This window comes from Heterodontus francisci, chromosome 7 (genome assembly GCF_036365525.1).
Source record: "Heterodontus francisci isolate sHetFra1 chromosome 7, sHetFra1.hap1, whole genome shotgun sequence".
Classification (NCBI taxonomy): domain Eukaryota; kingdom Metazoa; phylum Chordata; class Chondrichthyes; order Heterodontiformes; family Heterodontidae; genus Heterodontus; species Heterodontus francisci.
Window position 1 is genome coordinate 33,737,623 of NC_090377.1, and position 27,950 is coordinate 33,765,572.

The window sequence follows — 27,950 nt, forward strand, 5'->3', positions numbered from 1 at the left end:
TGACCTGAGCGTCGCTGGCTAGGCCAGCATTTATTGCCCATCCCTAATTACCCTTGAGAAGATGCTGGTGAGCTGCCTTCTTGAACCGCTGCAGTCCATCTGGTGCAGGTACACTCACAGTGCTGTTAGGGAGGGAGTTCCAGAATTTTGACCCAGTCATGGTGAAGGAACAGCGATATAGTTTCAAGTCAGGATGCTGAGGAACTTCGAGGGGTATGCTGCCCTTGTCCTTCTAGGTGGTAGAGGTCATGGGTTTGGAAGGTGCTCTTGAAGGAACCTTGATGAATTGCTGCAGTGCATCTTGTAGATGGTACACACTGCTGCCACTGTGATCAGTGGTGGAGGGAGTGAATGTTTAAGGTGGTAAATGGAGTGTCGATCAAGTGGGCTGCTTTGTCTTGGATGGTGTAAAGCTTCTTGGAGCTTCACTCATCCAGGCAAGTGGTGAGTATTCCATCACGCTCATGACTGGTGTCTTGTAGATGGTGAACAGTCATTGGGGAATCAGGAGATGAGCTATTCACCACAGAATTCCCAGCCTTGACCTACTTTTATAACCACAATATTTATGTGGCTGATACTGTTAAGTATCTGGTCAATGGTAACCCCCAGGATGTTGATGGTGGGGGATTCAGCAATGGTAGTGCTATTGAATGTCAAAGTGGTTGAATAGCCTGTTACTATGCTGTACGTTCTATGTAATTCTATGTACAACTGAGACAAGGAGGGCTTCAAACCTGACATTCTGGACATTTTTACCAAAGCAGAATGTGTGTGTATTATGCTCATGCAAGGCAATGTGAGCACTGTACAAACTGAAGAGAAAAATTGTTTGCCTAATCTCTTTTTGTTTGCAAAGGGAGAAGAGTTGTGTGTCATTCCTATAGTAATGATGATATCAATTGCTAGTGATGCAATAGCACGTTGAACATGATTTGCACATTTGCAAACAAATGAAAAATGGTTTGCCAAACAACAATATTGTGAAAGCAAATTGCCCTTATAACCCATAACACTCATCACCTTGCCCAAAAATTTCCTCTTTAAAGCAGTGCCTACAAAACTCTTTTATCTGCATGGAATAAAGCCATTTTGAGGTGGCACTGGCTTCTTTTTCAAGCCAGCCTTCTGCAAAAGCAGACAGATAATTGTTTCTTGGGCGATTCCACTAAAGCCATTTAGTTTGTGTAGGTGTCAGGCTGGTTGAGCTTGAATTTCTATAGTTGAGAAAAATGTTGCAGGAACACTGCAGCCTTAAAGTGCACAGTAAGTCTGTTCCTATTTTATCTTATCATAGTGTACGGTTTAGAAAGAGAAAAACAAATACAGGACAAAAGCACACACAGCCTTCAAAAATATATTTACTTTGTTTTATTTCATATATATCATACGTCAGTGAGAAGGGCGGAAGGAGCAGTTTAATCAAACATTTTCTTGCGCACATGACAGCATCTCTTATCATGTTTTAAAATGAGAAAATAAAAAGATAGGCCTGAGTTAATCTCGTCTTGCTGGGGTATCAGTGCATGCTGGGCCAAAATCGTACTTATCATATTATTTATTTATATTTCATCATGACTCGTAGCATGATGTAAATTCAAATTGTAATTTTTGTTTCTTTTACCAGAGAAGAACCAGAGCCTACAATCCTATCTGCGTGGCATTTTTTTTTTAACGTTTGGATTTTATTTATTTATTCTTTAAAGCAGAGTTGCAATGGGTGTTTGGCACTTTGTCCCATTGGAGCCAGCAGTCCTGTTAGTGTATTTTTTTTAAATTTCCTGGCCTGTCCTCTTATGTTGTAGTTCTATGACCTGCACCACCAGAATATCAGCAATAATATTTGTTACCATAAAACAACTCATCGGGTAAAAATAAAAAAATAAATGAATTGTCAGACTCACCTGCCTTCCCTTCAGTCAAACATTCTGTAAAGAAATCTGTTTTTGTGGGGTCATTAGTGTTAAAATTATGTCTGCACATTAGTAAATGCATTAAAACTCTTTTACACCAGCAGGAATTGCATATGGTTAGTTTTAAAAAAAATTTTACTCAGCATTTTCTTTGAGTATAGAGGAAAACCAGTTAGATTATTGCAAGTCCAGTTCCTGTTGGGCTTAACTAAAATGATCAGAAGATGAGGTGACCACGTCAGAAGTCCCTTTGAAATTACTGCATTTTCATTGGCACCCATAAGAGCTTTTCACTTGGCAGGCATTTCGCATTGTCCAGAGACTAATACAGGACCATTGTTTATTCTGAGCTAGCAACTGGACATCTCTCTCTCTCTCTCTCTGTGAGTATTTACAAAATAACTCTCAAGAATTCTTCAGGCACCCACATCTTTGTAGGTTGAAATAATACCTTGTGCTGGTGCCAACTTGCAGCTTGATGCCTAAAGCCTCTATGGTGGCCCTTGGGTAAATCGAGAGGATTCACATGTAAGAAATGGTCCATTTTAGATCCGAGGCAGACAATACTTTAACAGTATCACAATAGCTATTGAGGAAAGCTAGCTTGGCTTTGTTTTTATCAGAGTGAAATAAAAAGGATTAAAATCTTAGTTCATTTTAAAATGGAAAAAGAATGTCCAATACTTAGTATAGTTATTTTAGCTTAAATGCACACATTCTTGTCAATTAAGGGAAACTGGTGTTGTTTATCAAGGTTTCTAGGTGGACCACTTCCCATTTTTGTAAACTGCTTTAATTAAAATTCTAGAGGTTTGCATAAGTTATAGAATAAATAGCCTTCAGGTTACACCAGAAGTGTATTCACTGCCAATCTGCTTTCTCCTTTGTTAAAAAAAGAGGATAATTTCAGTATCATTTGTACTTGCCTGGGTAGGGGTGCTGAGCTTATCAGTCCAATAAAATGCTAATGTTCAACTAAGCACTATTGTTGCATCTTTCCCACAGTCTTAGTGAGGTCTTTGAGCCAGTAGCTGGTGCTGCGGTTTGTGCTTATTGCTCAGAGGAGAGATTCTTGTCAGGACTGAAATTGGTATTTATGAAGAGAACAATATTTACTGTCGTCCAGGTCTTGCAGGTTGGGAAAGTATTCTTGCCCTTTGAGGGTGATATATGTTCTGCTGCTGCCCCTACACTGAGACATGACTTCATTGCTTGTTTAGCTTGTGCTGATATTTGTGAGTGCGGTAGCTAGTGATTAATCATTTATCTTCTTTTCTCTAAAATATTTGAATCACACTACACTATAAACGTTCACGTGTTATTCAGAGAGAATGCTATGGACAAGCAAAAGACCTTAAAAGGCATGTTTTTTATGGAATAAAAAGCCTTTTAATGCTTGTCCAGCCTTAGATAATTTTATTCACTCCTTCAAGACCTCTCTTTATTTCTCTTGCACCCAGAGACCAGTTTTTAGGGGGTGGTTTGATAGCTTCCCAGGACTCAGACCTTTTGTTGTAGCCCGAGACAAATATATCCAGTGAAGCCTTGAACCCTTGTGCAATAAAGAATCTTCGGCACGTTGCTAAGAAATGGTTAAACTGCCGTTGCAAAGGAAGGGCACAGTCAATTGTGCCAAGGTATATCTGGACCACACAGCTAGAGTGAAGACGAATATTCCCTTTTTTAAAAAAAATCATTTATTTTCAAAGGGCATTACCCAGCCTGAACTTGCCTAAACCCTTGTGGTCACACCTCTTTGAAAAGGTTTTGTTTCGCCCGTCAATTGGTATTCAAACCAGGTCAGCATTTCTGTTTGCCCAACTTCGCTGCCGTTTTCATTTTAATTTGCACCTGTTGTGCAGTTGTTGGGAAGGCAAGTGCAGGCCCGCGGATTATACAAAGATCATATTATGAGTCGATATGCGCAGTGTAATCTTTTTGTCCTAGCTAACATTTTTTTAAAACTATTTTTGTTACTCTTCTTAACAAAATAATAAACAACAAACCTTCCAGAAGCAGGAAAAGAAGCAGATATGAAGGCCTGGACAGCAAGAGTTGTAAATAGAAATGATTTCAATGTTTCACAAATTCAGAAGAGGAGGATTTTAAACCTGATACAAGCACAATTCTGTTCCTGCCACTCCTGTATAATCTGATACCTAGCAAGAGCCACTTGAGATAGCTCAGTTGATAAAACCTAAGGATTTCTTCATTAAGAGCATAGAAATCAAAATGAGCCTGAAAACTGTTTTGAGGTTTATCCGGAGATGTTTTTCTTCCTTCCTCTCCCCATGATGTCATATTACTAAGCTGCTCGGGAATGAGTGTGTGTATATGTGTGTGTGAGTGTGTCTGTTTGTGTTCCTTGTGAGCTGGGTTAAACAGTTTTTGGCAGTGTTGTGTCTGTATGTGTGTAACTGATGGTATGTTTCTGTAGCTAAACTAATGTCCCTGTGTTTATTACTCTAATCTTTCTTGTCTAGTGGTAAAGTGGACAATTTATGTACTACCATGCACACTGAATGACTGGGAAGGCAAGCTAATGCAAAAGCAGCCACCTTCAATTCAGTTCAAAGACCTTATTTATAAACTGTCTATTTTAAGGAATGCTGGTGCAAGTGCATCAGGTCTGTGTGGCAAAATAAACTGGTTTATTTTGGTTCTTGAGCTGTTCTGACATTTGAAGCATGTTTTAAAGCATATTCGGCATGTTTTGTCGGTGCTGTCAAGAATTTGGAAAGTGGGAGGCCAGGTGCTGCATCCAGGGTAGAGGAATTCATTTGAAAAGTAAGATTGGACTAGGTTTGGAAAAGCACAGGAACAGTAGCACTTTTTGGTCACTTGGCCTGTAGCCCCTCACTTCATAAAAGCAACGGTTTCATGTACATTTTTGTAACTCTATAATCTTCTGTTTCCTTTTCTCTTTTTCAGTTTTGAACTATGAGAATGTAGTGGATACGGGTTCAGAAACAGATGACGAAGACAAGCTTCATATTGCGGAAGATGACAGTATTATAAACACGCTGGACAGAGATTCCAGTCCAGTGACTATGCCCAACCACGATTCTTCCCCACATGGAAACCAAGTACTGTTGCCAAGAGAGGACGAGGAAGGTGAGAAGAGGGACTGCGGCACGGAACACACCTGGCACAGCAGAGAGACACTACCAGTCTCGATAGATGGTACTGGTAAGTCTGGCTTCTGGACTGCTTATTCACCCTGAAAATATTAAAATACGTGAGGTTGTCCGTACACAAAATTCTTCATTCTAATTTATTTGACTCAACATGCTGGTTAATCAGAGGAATGTGCTACAGATGTTTTATGTTCTAAACATTACATATTAAGTGATGATTCAACCATTGTTAAATATGTAATTTGGTGGCACCCTTCAAAAGCCAATGTAGCTCTATAATCCAGAGGTCAAACTCGTAAAAGAGCTTTGCTGTCAGTTTTATGAATCTTGTACCTACCTGATGTGTTGAGTTTAATTAAAGAATAACATTAGGGAGTAGTGCAGATGCAGTTATTGTTGTTTAATGAAAGCAAAGCAACATTACTTTACCGTCTTGTTTAAAGGCTATAGTTTGACACTGAGTTCTGGTTTCTGTGAAGTGACGTTAAATAAAAACTCTTCACTACTAATTCCTGTCAATTGAAGATCTACAAACTATAGGTGCAGAATGGAGGTCAGTGCCACCTCCATGATGGCATGCTTAAAAATACTCAAACAGATTGCAATTCCAACTGTGATTTTGAGGTCAACATACCTTAATATCAAATAATAAAAGAACATTTATTTACATTTATTAAATGGCTACAGTATAATTGTTCAAGTCATTGCTGATGCATGTCTGTTTCAAGTTTACTGCTTTCACAGACCGTCATACTAATGATCGCACTTCAAGACAAAGAGCAGTCCTAACTAAAATATAGGGTAATGCCATTTTCCCAGTAGTTACTTCAAATCCACTGTACTTGTCAGTGTATTTGTTTGCTGAATCCAGCATTCAAGGCTGCAATGCCTCATCAAAGCATTTTTATGACAGTCTTTAGTGAGTTTTGCCATATACAGTATAGTAAACAAGCACAAGAGTACAAGAAAACAAAACCAGGCTCTTAAGAGTCAAGGAAGCTGCCTTACAATCTGTACCATTTTACATATCAAACAGTTGCAAAGAATTATCATTAAGTTGAGTGATTTTTTTTATCTCTGTTGATTTTTTTAATTTTTTTGTTGGAGTGGAGAGTACAGATGACATCACTAGGGGAGTTAGCCTAGAGGAATTGCTAAGCCCCAGTGCAAGAGCTGAATCAGCAAGAATGAACACAACTGATATGGACATTGAAGCACCCTATGTTAACAACTGTATCTGTTAATTGTGTTTCCTTACACACTCTGATTTTGCTCCAGCTGGTATCACAGCATTTTGTGGTAAAATCATTTTTGAAAAACAAAACAATTTTTGGATTTTTTTAAAGGGATGCAATCAGAGGAGTTTTTAGGAGTCTTTAGGAGTTTTCAAGGACTGGCTTGGGAAGACACTTCATGTTCAGCACCATTCGCGACTCCTCAGATACTGAAGCAGTCCATGCTGATAAGTGGCAAGTAACATTCGCACCAGGCAATGACCATCTACAACAAGAGAGAATCTAACCATCTCCCCTTGACATTCAATGGCATTACCATCGCTGAATCCCCCACTATCAACATCCTAGGGGCTACCATTGATCAGAAACTGAACTGGAGTAGCCATATAAATACCGTGGCTACAAGAGCAGGTCAGAGGCTAGGAATCCTGCAGCGAGTAGCTCACCTCCTGACTCCCCAAAGCCTGTCCACCAACCACAAGGCACAAGTCAGGAGTGTGATGGGATACTCTCCACTTGCTTGGATGGGTGCAGCTCCAACAACACTCAAAAAGCTTGACACCATCCAGGACAAAGCAGCCCACTTGATTGGTACCTCATCCACAAACATTCACTCCCTCCACCACCGACGCACAGCGGCAGCAGTGTGTACCATCTACAAGATGCACTGCAGCAATGCACTAAGACTCCTTAGACAGCACCTTCCAAACCCACGACCTCTACCAACTAGAAGGACAAGGGCAGCAAATGCATGGGAACACCACCACCTGCAAGTTCCCCTCCAAGTCACACACCATCCTGACTTTGAACTATATCGCGTCCTTCACTGTCGCTGGGTCAAAATCCTGGAACTCCCTTCCAACAGCACTGTGGGTGTACCTACCCCACATGGACTGCAGCGGTTCAAGAAGGCAGCTCACCACCACCTTCTCAAGGGTAATTAGGGATGGGCAATAAATGCTGACCTAGCCAGTGACACCCACATCCCATGAATAAATGAATAAAATAAAAGTGTGCATGAGAATATAAAGTTGCTTAGCAGGTTTTCAAACTTTGTTGGGGAGTCCTGAGTCGAAAATACGATTGGGTATAATGGCTGGAATTTTTCGGGCCCTTTGGAAACGGGTTGGGAAGTGGGAAAGCTGGCAAAATGGCATAGGAAGATGTCGGGAGGTGGGGGTTACTTGACATCTTCCTGCCGTCATGCTATTTTGCCAGCGGCAGGAAAGTTGGTGGCTTGGTCACCTGCGGGAGGCCAATTGTGCCACTTAAGTGGCCAATTAAAGGCCACTTCCAGCCTCCACAGACATTTTGTCTGTATTGGGAGGGGCCACGACCGTGTGGAGAGACCGCAGGGTGAAACCTGGTGGCCTGACAGCAGATTCTGGGGTGGGGCATCTTCCTTTAGGAGCACTTCATGGCCCACGCTGGGGCCCTACCCCCTCGCTGGCTGTAATGGCCGCCCTAGTGGCAATGGCGCTGCCGGTGCTTCATGACCCACCACCCCCACGATCACCAGGGCCTGTCTGCCAGACCTTGATTACCCCCAACCCTACATACCTGTTTCCAAGGGTGCCCATCCATTGAGACACCCTCTCCCTGCAGCTGCAGTCGCAACAATGGTTACCAATAGCAGTGGCACTGCTGAGGCTGCTAAGCTGCCAGCCCTCTGATTGGACTGGCAGTTCTTGGGTGTGGGATGCCATTCTTAATTGGACAGCAACCCCGGCAGCACCCTCTTCAGTAGCCGGTGGCAGCAATATGCCACCCCGGGTCCTGCCACTCACCGACGCAGGATCACCTCCCACATTTGGCCCCAGCCCAGGACTTCTGCCATCTCCAGAAAATTCAGCCCAATGTGTTGGGTTTGGGGGTGGAATGAGGTAGTAGTTGACCAAGGACCCACCTCATTGACTGGGCTATAGCCCTAATTTCTGTTGAAAAACATAATTTGGCTGCAAGAAATTTTAAAATCTCATTTACTGTTAAAGAAGCTGACATTATGCTAAAACAAACAGATCTCCTGTGGTACTACATTGTGGTGAGTCAGAAGAGACTTTTTCTCACATAGAATTACATAGAATCTGCAGTACAGAAACAGACCATTCGGCTCTATAGGTCTGTGCTAGTGTTTATACTCCACATGAGACTCCTCTCACTTTAATGACCTCATCTTGCCCTGCCCTCAAACATCAACATTATGTATGCATCAAGCCTCCCCTTTAGTGTGTCAATGCTGTCTGCTTCAGTCACTCCATGTGGCAGCGAGTTCCACATGTCGCCTTCTGTTATTGCTTCTCTCACTCTCTACATCTGCTTCTTTTGCTACATCTTGTTTCTGTCTCAAGTTTCTCTCTCTCTCTCTCTCTCTCTCTCTCTCTCTCTCTCTCTCTCTCTCTCTGTCTCTGTCTCTGTCTCTCTCTCTCTCTCTCTCTCTCTCTCTCTCTCTCTCTCTGTCTCCAGTGCTCCTCACGTTCTCTCGCATTGCCCTTCTTTAATTCTCTCCTTTTTCACTACTTCCACTTCCGGACCACAGGATGATGGGATCAAAGTGGAGGATCACTATTTGGGGGAGGAATCCGACCAGAGTTTAGGCACTGGATCCTGGGTCGGGGGTCTCCAGATTGGGATAAACATTTGGCTAGGACTGCAAGTGCCAGCAGTGGTTCAGTTGGTAGCACTCTCGCCTCTGAGTCTCAAGCTTCCAGGTTCCAAGTCCCATTCCAGCGCTTGACTGCAAAAATCTATGCTGACACTCCAGTGCAGTACTGAGGGAGTGCTGCACTGTTGGAGGTGCCATTTTTTGGGTGAGTCATTAAACTGAGGCCCCATATGCTTGCTTGGGTAGATATAAACGATCCCGTGGTACTATTTCAAATAAGAGCAGGGGTGTTATCCCTGGTGTCCTGGCCAATATTTATCCCTCAATCAACATCACAAAAACAGATTATCTGGTCATTAACACATTGCTGTTTGTCGGAGTTTGCTCTGTGCACATATTGGCTGCCGTGTATCCTACATTACAAAAGTGACTAACTACACTTCAAAAAGTAATGCATTGGCTGTAAAGTGCTTTGAGACGTCAGGTGGTCGTGAAAGGCACAAGTCTTTCTTTTCGTTTTTTAATGCTGGGTTGACTGAAAGAACTGGCCAGGGCTTCAGGCTGGGCAATGGAGAGGGAACATAAAACATTATGGTCCTGTGGAGTATATGTTTGGGGGAACTAAAAGGTAGGCATACAAACCTTGCAGCTTAAACTGTGGCATGACATGTGATGTGACATCCAAAATCCTGACACCGGAAATATGTATGGCGCAAATAAGAAGACTCAAAATCCTTACTGTATAGTAGATAAATCATGGTGATGATAATAGTTAAGTGGCGTCAGTCACCATGAATGGATTACTTGCCTGGTGGTTGATTGTAATTTATATTAATTTGTAGGAGCTCACAGTTATGTTTGGTTGGTCTGCTGTTTCTGTCACAGCACATGGGAACCTAGTCAAGGTGAGTACAAGGTGCTCCACCTTGCTGTCATGTTGACCTCTCTGTGTTCGGCCAAAGAAGCTCAACATAAGCAACTCATCTTTTGATTAGGCACTTTACAGCCTTCCAGACTAAACATTGAGTTCAACAATTTCAGACCGTAACCTCTGCCCTCATTTTGTTTCCTATTTCTTTGCAGGTTTTGGTACTCTCGTTTTTCTCTTGTTTTTGCTTTTGGATGGCAGTTGTTCGTCATTCTGCCATTCACATCTCCTCCAGACACATCTGGCTGAATTTTAGCAGCCCCTCAATGCTACTGGTCACAGCGCAGGGTTTGGTAAAATTCACAGAGAAGGCCTCGCCGCACATTGCTAGCAGCAGGGGGACCTCTTTGCAGCAACCGCATGGAGTTCCAAGGCAAAAACCTGGTGGGGAAGGGGGAGGAATAAAATTTTCAGGGCAGGAGGGGTGGAGGAGCAGGGAAATCAATTTGTATTGAATGTGGGGATGATGGGAAGGGGTTGAAGGGCAAAAGATTGAAGGTCGGGGGGGGGAATGTTCGGGTGTTTGAAAAATCAATTGATGGTCATTTCAGGCAATGACATAACCATTGGAGGGTTTGGGGAAGGGCCTCCATCACTTATTTTTATATCTAAGAAAAATCAATTATATTTTCCCTTTAAAAATTATAATTATTAGGAAGGGCTTAAAGCCTTTTAAAAATGGCGCCGGCACCTTCGTGGTGCCGCCGGATGCCGTTGCCAGGGGTGCAGTGGCCTCCCCCTCATGTCATCGGGGCGGGCGCTTCGCCTCCACTATTTAAATGAGCCCCCGCGCGAAATATAGCGGGGGCTCCTCGGCGGCTGCTGAATGCGGGCACACCGCGCTGATTTTAAAGGGTGCTGCTGCGCAGCGTGGCGCCTGTATAAAATTCAACCCATTTTTGTTTCTTTATTTGCCCCATCACCATTCCCTTTGACCCTACACCACCAATCATTTAATCTCTACTGTTTTCCACCATATCACAGACCTTCCCTTTTGTTCTTTTTCCACCTTCTGACCAGTGGTGCAGTGGTTAGCACCGCAGCCTCACAGCTCCAGGGACCCGGGTTCAATTCTGGGTTCTGCCTGTGTGGAGTTTGCAAGTTCTCCCTGTGTCTGCGTGGGTTTTCCCCGGGTGCTCCGGTTTCCTCCCACAGCCAAAAGACTTGCAGGTGATAGGTAAATTGGCCGTTGTAAATTGCCCCTAGTGTAGGTAGGTGATAGGGAATATGGGATTACTGTAGGGTTAGTATAAATGGGTGGTTGTTGGTCAGCACAGACTCGGTGGGTCGAAGGGCCTGTTTCAGTGCTGTATCTCTAAATAAAAAAAATAAACTTTAACGAGCTTAATACATATTACATTTCTAACTCTTCCTAGTTCTGATGAAATGTCTTTGAGCTGAAATGTTGGGCTGGATTTTGTTCTTCCCCAGACGTCGGGTTCAGTGGCGGGGCGGGCCTGAAGATGGCTCCTGATTATGCCCGCCACGGACCTCGACGCCGTGAGGGCCTCACCCGATCCTTCCGGCAGCAGCGAGGCTTTGTGGCATTGAACCTTGAACTTTGTGCAGTTTGTGGGGGACAGGTCAGATGTAAAAGGCAAGTGTTTTGGGGTGGAATGACAAATAGTTATTGTACTTGTTATTGGGGTTGGGAAACGGGCATAAGAAATTTATTTATTTGGGGGGTAGGACTTTAAAAATTTAAATCGGGCAGCAGGGCTGGCTGCCCTTTAAAAATGGCACCAGCGCCTGCGCACAGGAGCTGGCACCATTGCCAGGGACAGACAGCTTGCCCCCTCCATGAGATTTGTGGGGTGCGGGGGTTTGGGCTGCCCCAGCTATTTAAATGAGCTGCTGCGCTTGAGATTGTGGTGGCTCTTTTGCGGCCCGCACAGGTGGGCTGCCATTTTATGAGCTTGCTGCAGAGATTGGCAGTAGGCTCTTAAAATCCAGCCTGTTAACTCACTTTCTCTCTTCACAGATGCTGCCTAACCTGCTGAGTAATTCTAGCATTTTCTGTTTTATTTCAGATTTTCAGAATCCGCAGTATTATGATTTTTTGTTTGAGTACAAGGTGCCACTGATTGTGCCATCAATGTGATTTTGTTCTACCTGAGCCCCTTAGGCTTTAGACCATTGTTGAACTGTCAGCATTTAATGATATATATTTATATTATTTGCTGCTGTGAAGCTTCAGATAATTTTGATCCTATTTCCTAATCAAAGACCTATCGAAGTCAATATAGAAATATCCATTAATAATTTTTTTTAAAACTAATTGACTAAGAAGGTCCCAGATTGAATAAGCTGGGGCATTTTAATTGGCCACAATGCTCCTAGCTAAGGAGGTGAAAGGTCAGCACAGATCCCAGATTCTGATCGTTACTCCTTTGGAAAATGTGGGCCCAATTTTATCGCCCAGCATAAATAGAACAGCATGTTAATGACGTCAGATAATTAGCATTCTGTTTGCTCTGGCACTCTGACCGCCACCATATTGGAAGAGCACCTGTCTGTTTGTAGTGGTAGGCCAGTTAGATGTACATTAGTCACCATTTGAAATTTTGAGGTGCAAATGGGCAAATGCGTTGCCCAACACTTCACCCATTTGTCCAGCAGTGATTTCAAAATATGGCCCCGTATCTTTTTTGATCTAATATTTGTGAGATCAAGAATACTTCAGGCTACTGCTTGCTTGGGCTTGTCCCCCACCCCGCTCCCCAGTCTTACCTGCCTGTGGCCTGGCTCAGTGTTAAAGTCAGCCTTCAATTGGCCAATTGGCAAATTGCAGTGGGCACCATTAGAGGTGTGCAGCTCCCTGAGACATTGTTTATGAGTCCTGAGCCTCTCCACTGCTACACCAGTCAGCCACCCAAGAATCAAAATCTATCTGCATGCTCATAACCAACAAGAAATGACCCCATGATTAAACAGTCTGGTGACACAAAGGCTCATGCATGAAGACTGGCTGCCAAGCCCTTAGAACTGTACCTCAACAGGAATCACCACTTTCAGGAGAACAAGGGTAAATAAAACTTTCAATTCATGCCGAGAGGCATTACTGATTTTAGTAAATAAAAGCAAAATACTGCGGATGCTGGAAATCTGAAATAAAAACAAGAAATGCTGGAAATACTCAGCAGGTCTGGCAGCATCTGTGGAAAGAGAAGCAGAGTTAACGTTTCGGGTCAGTGACCCTTCTTCGGAACTGATTTTAGTACGTTAGTTCTGTCACCACAGCAGCCAATGAGGATTACAGAACTTTTTAAAATTCTAAAGCAGGGTCACAAACTGTGCTACATTTGACTTTGTGCCACTATTTCAAGAATGTTCATGAGATTGCGAATTTAATTGCAGCTTTTGGATGAGATTTCCATGAGAATATGACCACATTCACTTGAAGCAGCGAGCCATTTAGTATAAAACAAATTGTCAAACAGCAGTTGCATTTCTGACCACCTGAAGAAAAAAAATAGGTGTCCTGTGGGATATTTCAAACCCTTTTAAAAACTAGTGATTGACAAGGCATGATAGCACATGCAGTGGTCATGAAGGAGAGATGGGGGATGTAGCTGAGACTCAATGGACCTGTGATTAAGGCAGTCCACCATATTAAGTGACCTCCTTAAGTGGCTGTGAGCAGAAATACAGACAAATTACATCTGCCTTCACCCAAGTCTTATCTGAGCACAGTGAGATATCTTGTCTATTTTTGAAATAACCAAAATCATTTATTAACAGGCTTCTGTCCATCCAGGTTGTCTGCCTTTCATAGTGTGCCTCACTGGTCTGGACTATACTGTTTAGGTGTACAACATATTAGCAGCTGTATTAGCATCTAGCAAATGTTAATCCAAAGCAGACATTCTGTGTCTTTGAGCTTCTGGCAGATGGATGGAAAATGGTGTGCAATGCACACAGAAATCTCGATAGGCATTCTCAGCAGGCAAGGCTCCCTGCAAACATGGACGACTTCCCTTAAGTATTAAAGCATTTACGATAAGATCAGTCTACAATTTAACCTAGAAAACCCAGCTTGCAGTACTAAAAGAACAAGAGTCGGCCATTGAGCCCCTTGAGGCTGCTCCACTATTCAATAAGCCCCATGGCTGATCTATATCTTAACTCCAACTACCTACCTTAGTTCTGGAAACCTTTATAGCCTTGCTTAATCAACAACCACACCTATACACGTCACTAGCAGGAGTACTGGGATAGCAATCAGGAACGAGAACCTTGGCTAATATTTGCTCTTCCTAGCCAGGGGGAGTACACTATAGTAATATTTCCTATATAGCTGTATTAAAAATCATGGAAATCAGCTTTATATTTAAGAGTGTGCTATAGAGGGTCGTTATATAGAGTTGATACTAATAGGAGGATAACACATCAACACAAAATCTATCACAATATTTGATGTTGTAAATTTAAAGCTGTGGATCATGTGCTAGGTGTTGAGAATTTAATAATTCACAATCACACACAGGTTTAATTTTTACGCTCAAAAATATGTCAACTTTTTTTTTATTTCACTGCTTCAGTAAAGACGATTCACAATTACATTCATTATTGCTTGTAAGATTTTTAACTGTTCACAGTAAAGTTAAGATGTAATAAAGAAATAACTGAGTGTAGTAGAAAGATAAATATGTTTAATTAAGGTAGAAGATAATTGCTAAAGGAAATGCAACTCCTACGGAAGGCACTAACATTTTTAAATTAATCTTTTATATTGAATCGCTTTCACACGTCTAATGAGAATAATGATTCCTAGTTCTGTTAACCTTAAAATGTATATGTGATGTGATCCCTGTCCCTTTTGTTGCAATATGAATCATGTGCTACACTTTGAATCATATGGTGCAAGCTTGGATGTCTACTATAAAAAACATATCATTGCTTTGCTACTGTTGTGAAATGATTAGAAGCTCCATATATACAATATATGCATAATAAATACTGTGTTCCCTACATTACAATAGTGACTTTTCAAAAGTACTTCATTGGCTGTAAAGCACTTCCAGAGCTCATGAAAGTATGAGATAAATGCAAGTCTTGCTTTTATATAGAGTAGTGTACCAACTTTTTGGGAGTGTTTTCAGGCAGTAGCATTTCGAGAAGAATTCAGATGATGTTGATAAAACTCTCAGTTTATGTCCACATCTTAAACTTTTGATGTGTTAATGCCTCGTGAAAAACTCCCTCCTAAAGCTGGTGGCAGTTTGATTATTTTTATCTCTGCAAAGTGGCTGTTAAGTTTTTTGGTACTTTTTACCCATCTTACTCTAGATGACTTCAGTTGTCATTATGTTTGATCACTCTCATGAGTGAGCCCCAACTCCCCATGCTTTTGAGAGTGTCTATCCAAGCCTTGAGAGCAAGATAAGCAATCAGTAGCAAATGCGGGATAACAAATAGAAAATCCTGTCTGCTCATTCTTAAGCTATTTGAATTTATACTAAATCCACAGGATCGCTCTCAAGTCCTTAAAAACAGTAGAGTATTACATCAGACAACATTTTAATTTTAAAATATCAAGATAATACAATTATGTATTTACCGTCAGAAGTATTATCTAACTCCTTAAGTGGAAAAAACAATAAAAGAGTTGCAGTCTAATGCAAAGGTGTTCTTTTATAGGTAACCTTTATACAAGTAGTTCTTTTCTTCCTTGTAATCTTCTCTGGTTAATCTATTTTACGTTTCCGTGTGAAGATTCTAATCAGCTTGACTTTCTCAGTACTATTAAATGCATGCTTTCAACCACTCATATGTTCTTATACTCTTTCACTAGTTGCCATAGCTTGTTTGGATTTTCAGAACTGGCACGTAGATTCAAAAGTAATTCGCTGTTGCCCTTTTAACTGAACAAATGTCTGTATTGGTCCAAAAGTAGCTTGGTTCAGCCTATAGTTCAAAAACGAGTTTGATCTGCTCTCGCAACATGCATATTGAATTTGGTTGTAACGTGTATTTGCTATTTCTCACTGCTGCAGTCTTTCAACTGCATATATGTTGTGATTGAAATTAAAGGGACAATCACCAAGCCAAGTCTAAACAAACAAAAGTACGGCATTTTTGGCAAGTGGTATTAAAATACTAGCTGGCTCTGTTATGTTTGCAATCAACTATACTTAGTTTGGTCCCAAGTGATAGCAGTAGGTGTTAATTCAAATTATCAGGAAGGGGTTTAAAGAATTCGATAAATCAAAAATATTACTCCCATAACATTGCAGCAAAATTGGGAGACACGTAGACCTAGAAATTCAATCCCTGCACCTGAACAGGAAGGCCTGAGGTGTCAGGCCTTATTTAAGTCAGGTTAGTGAGCTACGGACATGTGCTTTGCATCCCCAGGCAACTTGCTGGCTACAAGCTTTGAATGCCAAACTGTTGCATCGCCAGCCGCAGTCCTGAGGTAGATTGTTAAAGGGGAAGAGGATGCGTTTGGAAGGGATGCAACCTGGAAAGGGAAGGCAATTATGAGAGGGCACTCAGGAAAGGAAGGACGATGTTAATAAATATATCAGCTCTACTATCAGAGTGTCCAGACTGGCCAAGAGGGTCTGGGAAAATGGCGCACTGACACGGAACACAAAAGTCCAAGTGTTTCAAGCCTGTGTCCTCAGTACCTTGCTCTACGGCAACGAGGCCTGGACAACGTATGTCAGCCAAGAGCGACGTCTCAACTCATTCCATCTTCGCTGCCTCCGAAGAATCCTTAGCATCAGGTGGCGGGATCATATCTCCAACGCATATGTCCTCGAGGCGGCCAACATCCCCAGTATATACACCCTACTGAGCCAGCAGCGCTTGAGATGGCTTGGCCATGTGAGCCGCATGAAAAGTGGCAGGATCCCCAAGGACGCTATGTACAGCGAACTCGTCACTGGTATCAGACCCACCGACCGTCCATGTCTCCGCTTTAAAGACATCCGCAAACGTGACATGAAGTCCTGTGACATTGACCACAAGTCGTGGGAGTCAGTTGCCAATGATCGCCAGAGCTGGCAGACAGCTATAAAGGCGGGGCTAAAGAGTGGAGAGTTGAAGAGACTTAGCAGTTGGCAGGAAAAAAAGACAGAAGTGCAGAGCGAGAGCCAACTGTGTAACAGCCCCAACAACCAATTTTATTTGCAGCGCCTGTGGAAGAGTCTGTCACTCTAGAATTGGCCTTTATAGCCACTCCAGGCGCTGCTGCACAAACCACTGACCATCTCTAGTCGCTTTCCCATTGTCTCTCGAGACAAGGAGGCCAAAGAAGAAGACTATCAGAGTTGAATATTTCCCTATCTCTCCTCTTCACCATACATACTCACCACTGTCCAATTAGATAATCATTTGCCAGGCTTTTGCCAGTGCTGCTCAAAAATATCTTCTTGGTGCATGATGGCTAGAAGGGTAAAGAAGCTTTTTAAGAGTTAACCTATGATTGCCTACATAAAAAGAGTCTCTGCCTTTCAAAAGTAATTAATTGAGTGAAGTGCTTTGATATATTTCAACATATGAACATATATATGAATTAGAAGCAGAAGTAGACCATTTGGCCCCTTGAGCCTGCTCTGCCATTTGATAAGATCATGGCTGATCTGATTGTGGCCTCACCTCTACTTTCCTGTCTACCTGCTATGCCCTTTGACTCCCTTGTCAATCAAGAATCTCTCTGATGAAAGGTCACAGACCTGAAACGTGAACTCTGTCTCTCCACAGATGCTGTCAGACCTGCTGAGTGCTTCCAGTACTTTCTGTTTTTATTCCCTACTTTTATACTCAATTCCCCTTCCAATAAACGACAACACTCCATTTGCCTTCCTAATCACTTGTTGTACCGGCATACTAACTTTTTGTGATTCATGTACCAGGACACCCAGATCCCTCTGTACTGCAGAGTACTGCAATTTCTCGCCAATTTAATATTATACTGCTTTTCTATTCTTCCTGCCTAAGTGAACAAGTTCACATTTTCCCACATTATATTCCATCAGCCAAATTTCGCCCACAAGCACAAGACGCTTCGACAACATGTCTCTACTTTCAGCAATACTCATGTTCTGTACTACCAAACAACTATTTCTATCTATATTCCTTTATGCCCTCTTCACAACTAACTCTCCTGCCTATCTTTGTGTCATCAGCAAAGTTCACAACCATACATTCAGTCCCTTCATTCAAGACATTGACACAGATTGTAAAAAGTTGAGGCCCAATGCTGTGACACTCCACCACTAACATCTTACCAACCCGAAAATGACCAATTTATGCCTACTCTCTGTTTCCTATTAGCTAACCAATCCTCTATCCATGCTAATATGTTACCCACCCTCCGCCCTACACCATGAGCTCTTATTTTGTGTAGTAATATTTGATGTGGCACCTTATCAAATGCCTTTTGGAAATCCAAGTACAGCATATCTGCAGGTACCCCTTTATCCACCTTGCTTGTTACTTTCTCAAAGAACTCTAATAAATTAGTCGAACATGATTTCCTCTTCAGAAAACCATGTTGAGTCTGCCTTATTGCATTAAGATTTTCTAGGTGCCCTGCTATAACCTCCTTAATAATCGATTCTAGCATTTTCCCTATGACAGGCTAACTGGCCTGTAGTTTCCTGCTTTCTGTCTCCCTTCTTTCTTGAATAGAAGAATTACACTTACTATTTTCCAATCTGTTGGGACCGTTCCAGAATCTAGGGAATTTTGGAAAGTTACAACCAATGCATCTACTATCTCTGCAGCCACTTTTGTAAAGACCCCAGGATGCAGGCCATCATGTCCTGGGGACTTGTCAGCCTTTAGTTCCAATAGTTTTCTCAGTACCCTTTCCCTGGTGATTGTAATAGTTTTAAGTTCCTCCCTCCCTTTCACCTCATGATTTACAAGTATTCTGGGATGTTATTTGTGTCTTCTACAGTGAAGGCACACACAAAATATCTGTTCAATGCTTCTGACATTTCCTTATTTCCCACTATTAATTCCCCAGTCTCACCCTGTAACGGACCAATGCTCACTTTAGTTACTCTTTTCCTTTTTAAATACTTCTAGAAACTCTTATCTGTTTTTATATTTCTAGCTTTCTCTCATAATCAAATTTCTCCCTCCTTATGTTTTTAGTCATTCCTTGCTGTTTTTAAAATTCTGTCCAATCTTTTGACCTACCACTAATCTTCACAGAATTGCACACTTTTTCTTTCAATTTGACCTACCTTTAACCTCCTTAGTTAGCCACGGATGGTGCATCCTTCTCCTAGAGTCTTTCTTTCTCACTGAAATGTATCTTTGCTGACTGTTGTGAAATATCTTCTTAAATGTCTGCCACTACATCTCAGCTGTCCTACCCTTTAACCTAATTTCCCAGTTCACTTTAGCCAGCTCTGTCTTCATACCTTTGTAATTGTCTTTATATAAATTTAAAACACTAGTCTTAGACCGACTTTTCTCACCCTCAGGGCTGAATTATGTTGAGCTCCCGACATTGGGCTCCATGGCGGGGGCTGCCGGAAGATCGCAGCAGCAGCAGCTGCCACGAAGACTGATGCAGGGATTGCTGGGCCTGATCTTCCCAGCGGCGGCAAGGCTCTGTGGCGCATCCCCCCCACCACCCCCCCTGCTGGCGACGGGACCCAGCATTAAATATTTAAATAAAGGACATGATTACAGTAACATACCATTCGCCACGATCTTGCTGGATGTTCGGGATCTTCCGTGTGACGGCCGGCACTCACGCACCTTCACTTTCCCATCCAGGGAAAGCTGGCACCACCGAGGTGGGGAAGGGGAAACATAGGATTTTCAGTATGTGGTGGGGGTGGGGGGGGGGGGTCGACTGTACCTTTCTAGTATAGGTGGGGGGTGGGGGCGCGAAGGGGTGACCTCTACACTTTGTGCAGTTGTGAGGGGCAGAGGTCAAATGTTCAATTTAAATGTTGTGGGGGGGTGGGTGGTGGGTGCTGCCATTTATTTTCTGTGTATTGGTGGGGGAGGGGGCAGGGGAATGGTTACACATTTATGTACAGTGTAGTTCGGTGGGGGGGCGGTTTCTGGGGTTGAAATTTTTTTTCACTGTGCAGGTCTGGCAGCCCCTTAAAAATGGCACCAGCACCTGCGCAGAGGCAGCTGCTGCCGTTGCCAGTGTTGCATAGCCAGCCCCCACCATGTGATTGGGGGGGGGGGGGGAGGGGGGAGTGGACCACCCTGTGTATGGAAATGAGCCACTGTGCACGAGATCATGGCGGCATGGTGTCACACGACCCACGTGGGCCAGCTGTTTTTCACCCACCGCCCCTCCCACCGATGGGAAAATAAAATCCATCCCTCAAACTGAGTGAGAAATTTAATGATAAAGCATGATAAAGCACTATATCAATGCAAGTATTAGATAATGGTACCTTGAAAAGTACATTAGCCATAAAAGATGTGATTGCCAGTTGACACTCAGACTCTGTGAGCCCAATGATACCATTATACATGCTTCTCATCTACCACTGGCAAATAAAAAAACTTATTGTGCTGTGGGTAGTACATTGTAAATGGTTGAGGTGGGATGAAGATTAGTCTAATATATTTTTAATTGCCAGAGTGTTATGCAATACATTTTCTAATAATTTCAGTCAGATGGAGTTGCTGAAAGAATGGCACCAGATACTTTTACTTGCCAAAATGTTTTTGCAGAAGAACGTCTATCCAGGGAAGATGGGGAAGTCACAATTATTTTCCCTAGCTCCTCCATAACAGGAAGTTTCTTTGTTTTATCTTTTTCCCCTCTCCACTACTTATTAATGTAGGGTTCCATGAGTGGTTGTTGCCCTCTGACATCTCTTGGAAGAGGCCACTGTTCACATGTGCATAAACAGGTTGTCTGATTGAGGTAGATGCTGCAGTCTAACCCAATATTACATTTATCTGCTATCCTCACACGGGCAGCTGGAGCATTGTGTATAGTTTTGGTCGTCTTACCTAAGGAAAGATATACTTGCCATAGAGGGAGTGCAACAAAGGTTCACCAGACTAATTCCTGCGATGGTGGGATTGTCCTATAAGGAGAGATTGAGGAGGCTGGGCCTGTATTCTCGAGAGTTTAGAAGAATGAGAGGTGATCTCATTGAAGCATCCAAAATTCTTACAGGGCTCAACAGGGTAGATGCAGGAAGGATGTTTCCCTGGGGCAGGGGGGTCTGTTCTAGAACCAGGGGACACAGTCTCAGAGTAAGAGGTAGGCTATTAGGCTATTTAGGACTGAGAGGAGGAGGAATTTCTTCACTCAGAGGATGATGAATTGTTTGAATTCTCTACCCCAGAGGGCTGTGGAGGCTCAGTCATTGAGTATTTTCAAGACAGTGATCGATAGATTTTTAGATATTGAAGATATCAAGGGATATGGGGATAGTGCGGGAACATGGCATTGAGATGGAAGGTCCGCCATGAATGGTAGTGCAGGCTGAAAGGGTTGAATGGCCTACTCCTGCTCCTATTACCTATGTTCCTATGTACCAGTAGGAACTGGTGTACAGTCATCAAGGATGGGAGCCAGCCTATTTCATCCTTCTCTAACCCAGAGCATTTTAGCCAACTTTTAAAAAATAAATGTATAACATATTGTGGAGAGTGGGATGGAGAGAAGGTAAGTGCGCATAACTTGGCAGTATACATTGTCGACTACTGTATGCCATTGTTGCCTTCCAAAATATCAGTTCAGTACCTTGGTGCGGTTGAGGCTATATTAGTAAGCTTTTTGATTTATCTAAATTGCGATGCAAAGCAGTAAAAAAAATTAGCAATACACCATTGTTTGGCACTGTTACAATTGATGCTAAAGGCTCTCATGGAACAGAGCACTATGTGTAGACAATCTATACACAGGCTGCGCCTACACAAGTGAAGGCATGGCAATGTCATACCAGCCTCACTAAGGCCTGGCAGTAATCCAGATTGCTAATAAATACAATGGGCTAGTGAAAGGTCACCCAAGAGAACACGCATGACGCCCACTGCAAAGCTGTCAAGGCTACATTCTGAAGAAATGGTCAGGCATTAGAGATTCAGTAGCCTACTTCATTATTTGTGTGTTAATCCTTTCCCTGGGTCAAAGGCATCCTTAAAATGCAAATAGGTAACAGACTAGTTACCGTTCATGATGTCTGAAACAATGGAGAACCCGAGGCAATGGGACAGGGGCACAAAGCCTGCACAGAAGATTGTTCTGGCAGAGGCCTGCCACGGAGGCTGATGCCGGGAGGGCCCAGCCCGATCATCCTGGCGGTGGCAAGGCTCTGTGGTGGCCGCCCCCCCGCCATTGGGCAATGTGACCTGGATTTAAATTACTGACATGCATAAATTTAAATCAACTTACCTTAAATCTTCTGGGCCCGCCGCGATCCATGGTGCGGCGGCCGGCACTCCCACGCCTTCAATTCCTCATCTGGGGAAAGCCAAAGTGACACAGGTGGGGAGGGGGAAGGAGTTAAGATTTTCAGTGCGGGGGGGGGGGGGGGAACAGAGACAAATGAACGTAATGGGTGTAGAGGATGTTGGGAAGGGGTGATCTTTAAACTTTGTGCAGTGGTTAAAGGTGGCTGAAGGTCAGATTTAAAAGGTAAGTGTTTTGGGGGGAAGGGCAAATAGTTAATGTAACTGTTATTGTGGGGTGGAAAAGGGGTGTTAGAAATTTATTGTATAAATTTTGGGGGGGATACAGCTTTAAAAATTCAAACTGACTGGCAGGGCTGGCTCCCTGTAAAAATGGTGCCAGTGCCCTGTGCACAAACCGCTGACGCCATTGCTGGGGATGGACATGATTGTGGGGGGGGGGGGTGCAGGCCACCCAGCTATTTAAATGAGCCACTGCGTGGAAGATCGCGGCGGCTTTTTGGCGTGCACGGGCTGCCATCTTTTGAGCTTGTTGCCGAGATCGGCGGCGTGCTGTTAAAATCCAGCCCTTTATCTCAAATGGACATGTGCAGATGCTCTTCACCCATGCACAAACCAACTATAACTGGCATTAACATGCCCAGCTGGCAAACAGCAGTATCAAGCCTTGAGGTGCAATGACTCAGTCGGGACATAGGGTTAACAGTTAATGAATGGAGAGCCATGAACTGAAAATCATTGCCTGCTGCTTTGCCACATGGATCTTAGGCTAAACAGAGTTAAAAATGCAAGTGTATTGCAGTCTAGATGCAGGATCTAGATGCATCCATTTGTACAGCCCTCTTCCCTGCCCATTCAAAATATGCATAATTGATAAAATGATAAAGATCCAGATATATATGTTCTAGGCTCACTAGTATTCCTTGGACCAGTTCTGATGTTTTGTGATCTTTAGGTTTAATGGTGCTTTTTCAATAATGTATACACAGGTAGCTGGTACATGAGCATTGCTATCCAGCAACCTGAGATATCTGAAAGCACCTTTAAATATGATTCAATGGGGTCCATCCCATGAAATTGCTTTTACACAAAATTTAAAGCGCAGCAACAGGCCATTCAGCCCAACAAGTCTATGCTCCTGTTTATGCTCCAACAAGCCTCCTCTCACCTTTCTTCATCTCACCCTATTAACATGTCAATGGGCTGAATGGCCTCCTTCTGTACCAGAATTTTTCTATGGTTCTATGTCAAATTCTGTATTGGAGTGCTCGTATTGCCAACTCCTGATATTGGTCTTGTGCTTCCAACATCAACTTTAAAGTAAACGTTCCAGATTCATTATAGCTCATGGTCAGTAAAATTCATTTTTTTATCAGGTTTTCCCATCCTCCGGCCTTTGCAAAGCTAGTATATTTATTTTGGGATTGCTGTCCAACAGCTCACGCATCAGCAGCCAACAGTTCTATTACCTCGCTAAACCCAGTGTAAAAGATGCATTAGGTTTCTTCCCCATTAAAGCATTCACTGTTCTGGAAATAGTCAAACATTTAGCTTTAAACGCTTCAAACAGTATAAATAAAAGAGCACAACTGTTGCTTGGGGAAAATCTTGTTTAAAGGATTAAGGGCGGCACAGTGGCGCAATGGTTAGCACCGCAGCCTCACAGCTCCAGCGCCCCGGGTTCAATTCTGGGTACTGCCTGTGTGGAGTTTGCAAGTTCTCCCTGTGTCTGCGTGGGTTTTCTCCGGGTGCTCCGGTTTCCTCCCACAAGCCAAAAGTCTTGTAGGTTGATAGGTAAATTGGCCATTATAAAATTGCCCCTAGTATAGGTAGGTGGTAGGGAAATATAGGGACAGGTGGGGATGCGGTAGGAATATGGGATTAGTGTAGGATTAGTATAAATGGGTGGTTGATGGTCGGCACAGACTCGGCGGGCCGAAGGGCCTGTTTCAGTGCTGTATCTCTAAAACTAAAACTAAAAAACGAAAACTAAGAATACAAACTTGTGGGGCTACAGTGAAGTAGTGGTAATGTCACTGGATTAGTAATCCAGAGAGCCAGGCTAATGCCTTGGGGACTCTGGTCCAAATCCCACCACAGCAGCTGGTGGAATTTAAATTAAATTAATTAATTAATAAAAATCTGGCATTTCAAGCTAGTCTCAGTAATGATGCCATGAAACTATCATTAATTGTCATAAAACCCCATCTGGTTCACTAATGTCCTTTAGGGAAAGAAATCTGCCGTCCTTACCTGGTCTGGCCTACATGGGACTCCAGACCCACAGCAATGTGACTCTTATCTGCCCTCTGAAATGGCCTAGCAAGCCATTCAGTCGTCAAGGAGGGCAATAAATGCTGGCCTTGCCATACCATGAAAGAATTTTTAAAAACTGCCAACAGCTCTATTCACCTTCAACAACCTGTGTGAGGAGCTCATGAACTTCTTAGTCACTAAGATTGAGACCATCCATTCAGCTGTTTCTGTTGGATCCCCTGCCCACCAAGCCATGCTTCCTCTTTGCCCTATACCTGAACTCACATCTTTCTCTAACTTCTTCTCTCTCTCCTTATGCCCTTTCCAAACTCATCTTGTCTGTGAGACCCACCTCCTGCTCTCTTGACTCTATTCCCACTAAACTTTTGACCACCCAACTTTGTTCCCTGGCCCCCATGCTAGCTGACATTTTAAACAGTTCCTTCTCCTTAGGTACTGCCCTTCATTTTCAAATCTATCATCATCACCGCCACTCTTCAAATTACCCACCCTTGACCCTTCTATTCTGGCAAATTACTGCCCCAGCTCCAAAATCTTTTTTCCTTAAATCCTTGAACCTGTTCATCACCTCCCAAAACCATTCCTCCAACTCTGGCCTCTTGTGCATCACCCACTCCCTTCCATCTCTCCCCCATTGACAGTCATGACTTCAGTCGTCTAGGCTCTAAACTCTTGAATTCCTTCCCTAAATCTCTCCACCTATCCAACTTTCTCTCATGTTAGACCCTCGTTTAAACTTACCTCTTTAATTAAGCATTTGGTCACATTGTCCTAATGTCTCCTTCTTTGGCTCAGTGTCAATTTTTGTCTGATTATGCTTATGTGAAGCACTTTGGAGGTTTACCCACATTAAAGGTACTATTTATTGTTGTTGTTGTTGTTATCTCTGAGTTCTTATGTGGAGCTATACATTCCCACCCCACTTAGTTTGTTAAAATAAAAAATTATTTATAAAATGTAGTTTTCTGAACAATATTACTCCATTAGATATCAAGATAAAATTACCAAATATCATGGTTCTGTGCCTACTTGCAAAAGCACCATGAAACTGATGGAAAGCAGCAGCCATGTACTCCATTTGTAAGATTTTTTTTGACGTGGGAATGATTTTATCCCCAAATACTGCAAGGTAAGGCCACTGTTGTGCTTGATCCTAGAATATTCCTTTTGAAGTATCAAGCTATAGGGATTTTTTTTTAAAAAAGGTACAAATATAGGCTGACTGGTTGAAAGCTGTGTGAGATCCCAAAACAGTGAATGCTTAATATTAACTCTCTCCCATACATCAGCACAGCCCCTCACCTGGCCCTGGCAATAGGGTGCCACATGCCAACAACACAGATGCTGGCTTATTTACAATTCGACTGACCCGCAACACAGATGCTGCCCTTGATTATATAATTTTACCTGAGCTATTTACAACTCTTCCTGTCCCTCGACCATACTGCCCACTGCACCCCCCCCCACCTCCCCCACCCCCTCTCCCCCACTCACCACCCCACACAAACACAAACACCCAGTCAACTCTTGCTTCAAATTTAAGCAATTGCTGTCAGGCTCTCAGCCGTCTTCGTTCCTGCACCACTCAATAAAATGTTTTGCCCTAGCACTAGCTCAGGTTGCACTTTCTTTCAGATCCGCTGCCTCCCTTTTTCTCTCTCTCTTCTGTGTTACAATACTTTGTTAGCAGGAAATAGGTTCTTAGCTGAAGAGCATAGTTGACCTGCTCGAATTCTTACTGTTCCTTCCGGTTACAGCACAATAAAAGTTTTGTGTTTTGAATTGTCCTTGACATTCTTTTATCCCACAATGGGTGGACACAGTGTGCTGGAAAACATGACATCATTATCACTGACAGACGCTCAAATAAATCACCTGCATGTCTGCTCCTTTTGCTTATTCAACCCTCCTTGTCCAGAACCAAGTACTTCTTCTATGAAATTTCTTCCATGCGTGATAGACAGTAACACACTATGATTGTTTTAAAGTGCATGAGGTTCATTGCTTTCTCTTATTTGTTAAAAATGGAACAATATCCCTTTTTGCACAATGGTATTTGAAAATCACAGCGACAATGCATGGCAGTTGAAACAAAAATATGAAAAAGACCATTTCTCTCTCGGCAGTAGTCTGTGTGGTGAGAGTACGTTGAGCAATGCTAAACGATCAGGCTTTTTGATGTCCTCCATCTATGCCTATCGTGTTATTTGCATTGATATTTTGAACTTAATGATGGGGGTATGCAAAGGAGAAGAGTGTGTTTTGTGCTGTTTTCTCTTTCAAGCCTGCCCTCCAGGGACCGACCAAAGGGATACTGCCTCTTTTACACAGTCTGAGTTTTCTGTTTTGAGTCTGATTTATTTACAAGGCCATGATTGTAGCGGTTTTAACGAAAGGTGCCACATAGTCTATGCAACTTCAACAACAAAACTGAGCTCAACAAAGCGATCTGTAAACATTGTTCCTATTTATGAATGTTAAGGCAGCAAACAGATAGTGCAGGACATTACAACTTCTCTCACCCTTTACCTAAAAATGACACAGAGGAAGTAAGTGAAGAAGAAATCTTGAGCATTACCGGTATTATGCAAAAAATAGTGTGTCTTTTTTTTTCCTCAGCTGGTTCAAGTGCCCTCAGGTGGAAAACTTATGATGCTCATGACTCGCATGAGTCACATGAGATGAGCAATAGTACAGCACAGTAGTTACATCTCTAATGGTCTCTTCTCAGAAGTACCTTTAATTCAGTGTATGTCTTTGTGAGATTAGTTAACATTGCTGGGTTTGATTATTTATTGAAGCCGATAGTCGTTTTTTCCCACTTACGTCTCTAATGCTTGACACGTTTCAAACCTCAGTTTCTTCACTGCTTTTCACTGCTAGCTGTAATGTTCAAGGTATATAAGTGCTGGCCTGGCCAATGTGATTGGATTCATTGAAAAGGCCAGAACAAAGACATTGTAGACAAGAGTTAAGAGCAATCTTTCACGTGTTTACTTTAAAAGAATACCTCACTTTATTAGGGTTTGCTGTGTCTGGCACTTGCAGGTTACCAAACCACAATTAAAGCTCATAAATACTCAGTCTCTTCTCATGTCCCTTTTCTCTGCAGAAGAAATGAAGGAAGCCTATGACACTATGGGGCCTGAAGCCACACTTCAGCCTAGTAGAGGTAACGGTACAGGTGAGTACAATGTCAGCTGTGTCTTATGCCTTCTGCACAAGTATGATATTTTATTTTAAAAGCCTCACCATGAAGTAAAATTGACTTTCTTGTTTTAGCTTGCCTGTGTGAAACTGTGCTACAAATGAACCTGTGGGTTCAGGTTGATTGGATTCACAATGGCTTAAAGTTTCAGTCTTCCTGTGCTTTCCAACCAGCTTTCTCTCCCTGCCTCTACTGCAGCCCTAACTAAGCAAGCGGGTTCTGTTCTGTGTGTGGCTTGAAAGCCACAGATGTAGTAATGTTTGTGTGTCTGTAGTCTCTGCAGTCTA

At 42.8% G+C, this 27,950-nt stretch overlaps 1 protein-coding gene across 6 annotated transcripts in view; it reads left to right on the forward strand.

Moving 5' to 3' along the window:
- Positions 1-27,950, forward strand: part of LOC137371920 (zinc finger E-box-binding homeobox 2-like) — a 262,572-nt gene that overhangs the window by 205,901 nt on the left and 28,721 nt on the right. For 5 of the 6 annotated variants that reach the window (XM_068034977.1, XM_068034975.1, XM_068034976.1 and 2 more), the window contains exons 3-5: positions 4,845-5,102; positions 19,262-19,579; positions 27,568-27,639. In XM_068034977.1, coding sequence (XP_067891078.1) covers positions 4,845-5,102; positions 19,262-19,579; positions 27,568-27,639 — 648 coding nt within the window. The remainder of the gene's footprint in view (positions 1-4,844; positions 5,103-19,261; positions 19,580-27,567; positions 27,640-27,950) is intronic. The other variant, XM_068034980.1, reaches the window with a different exon arrangement.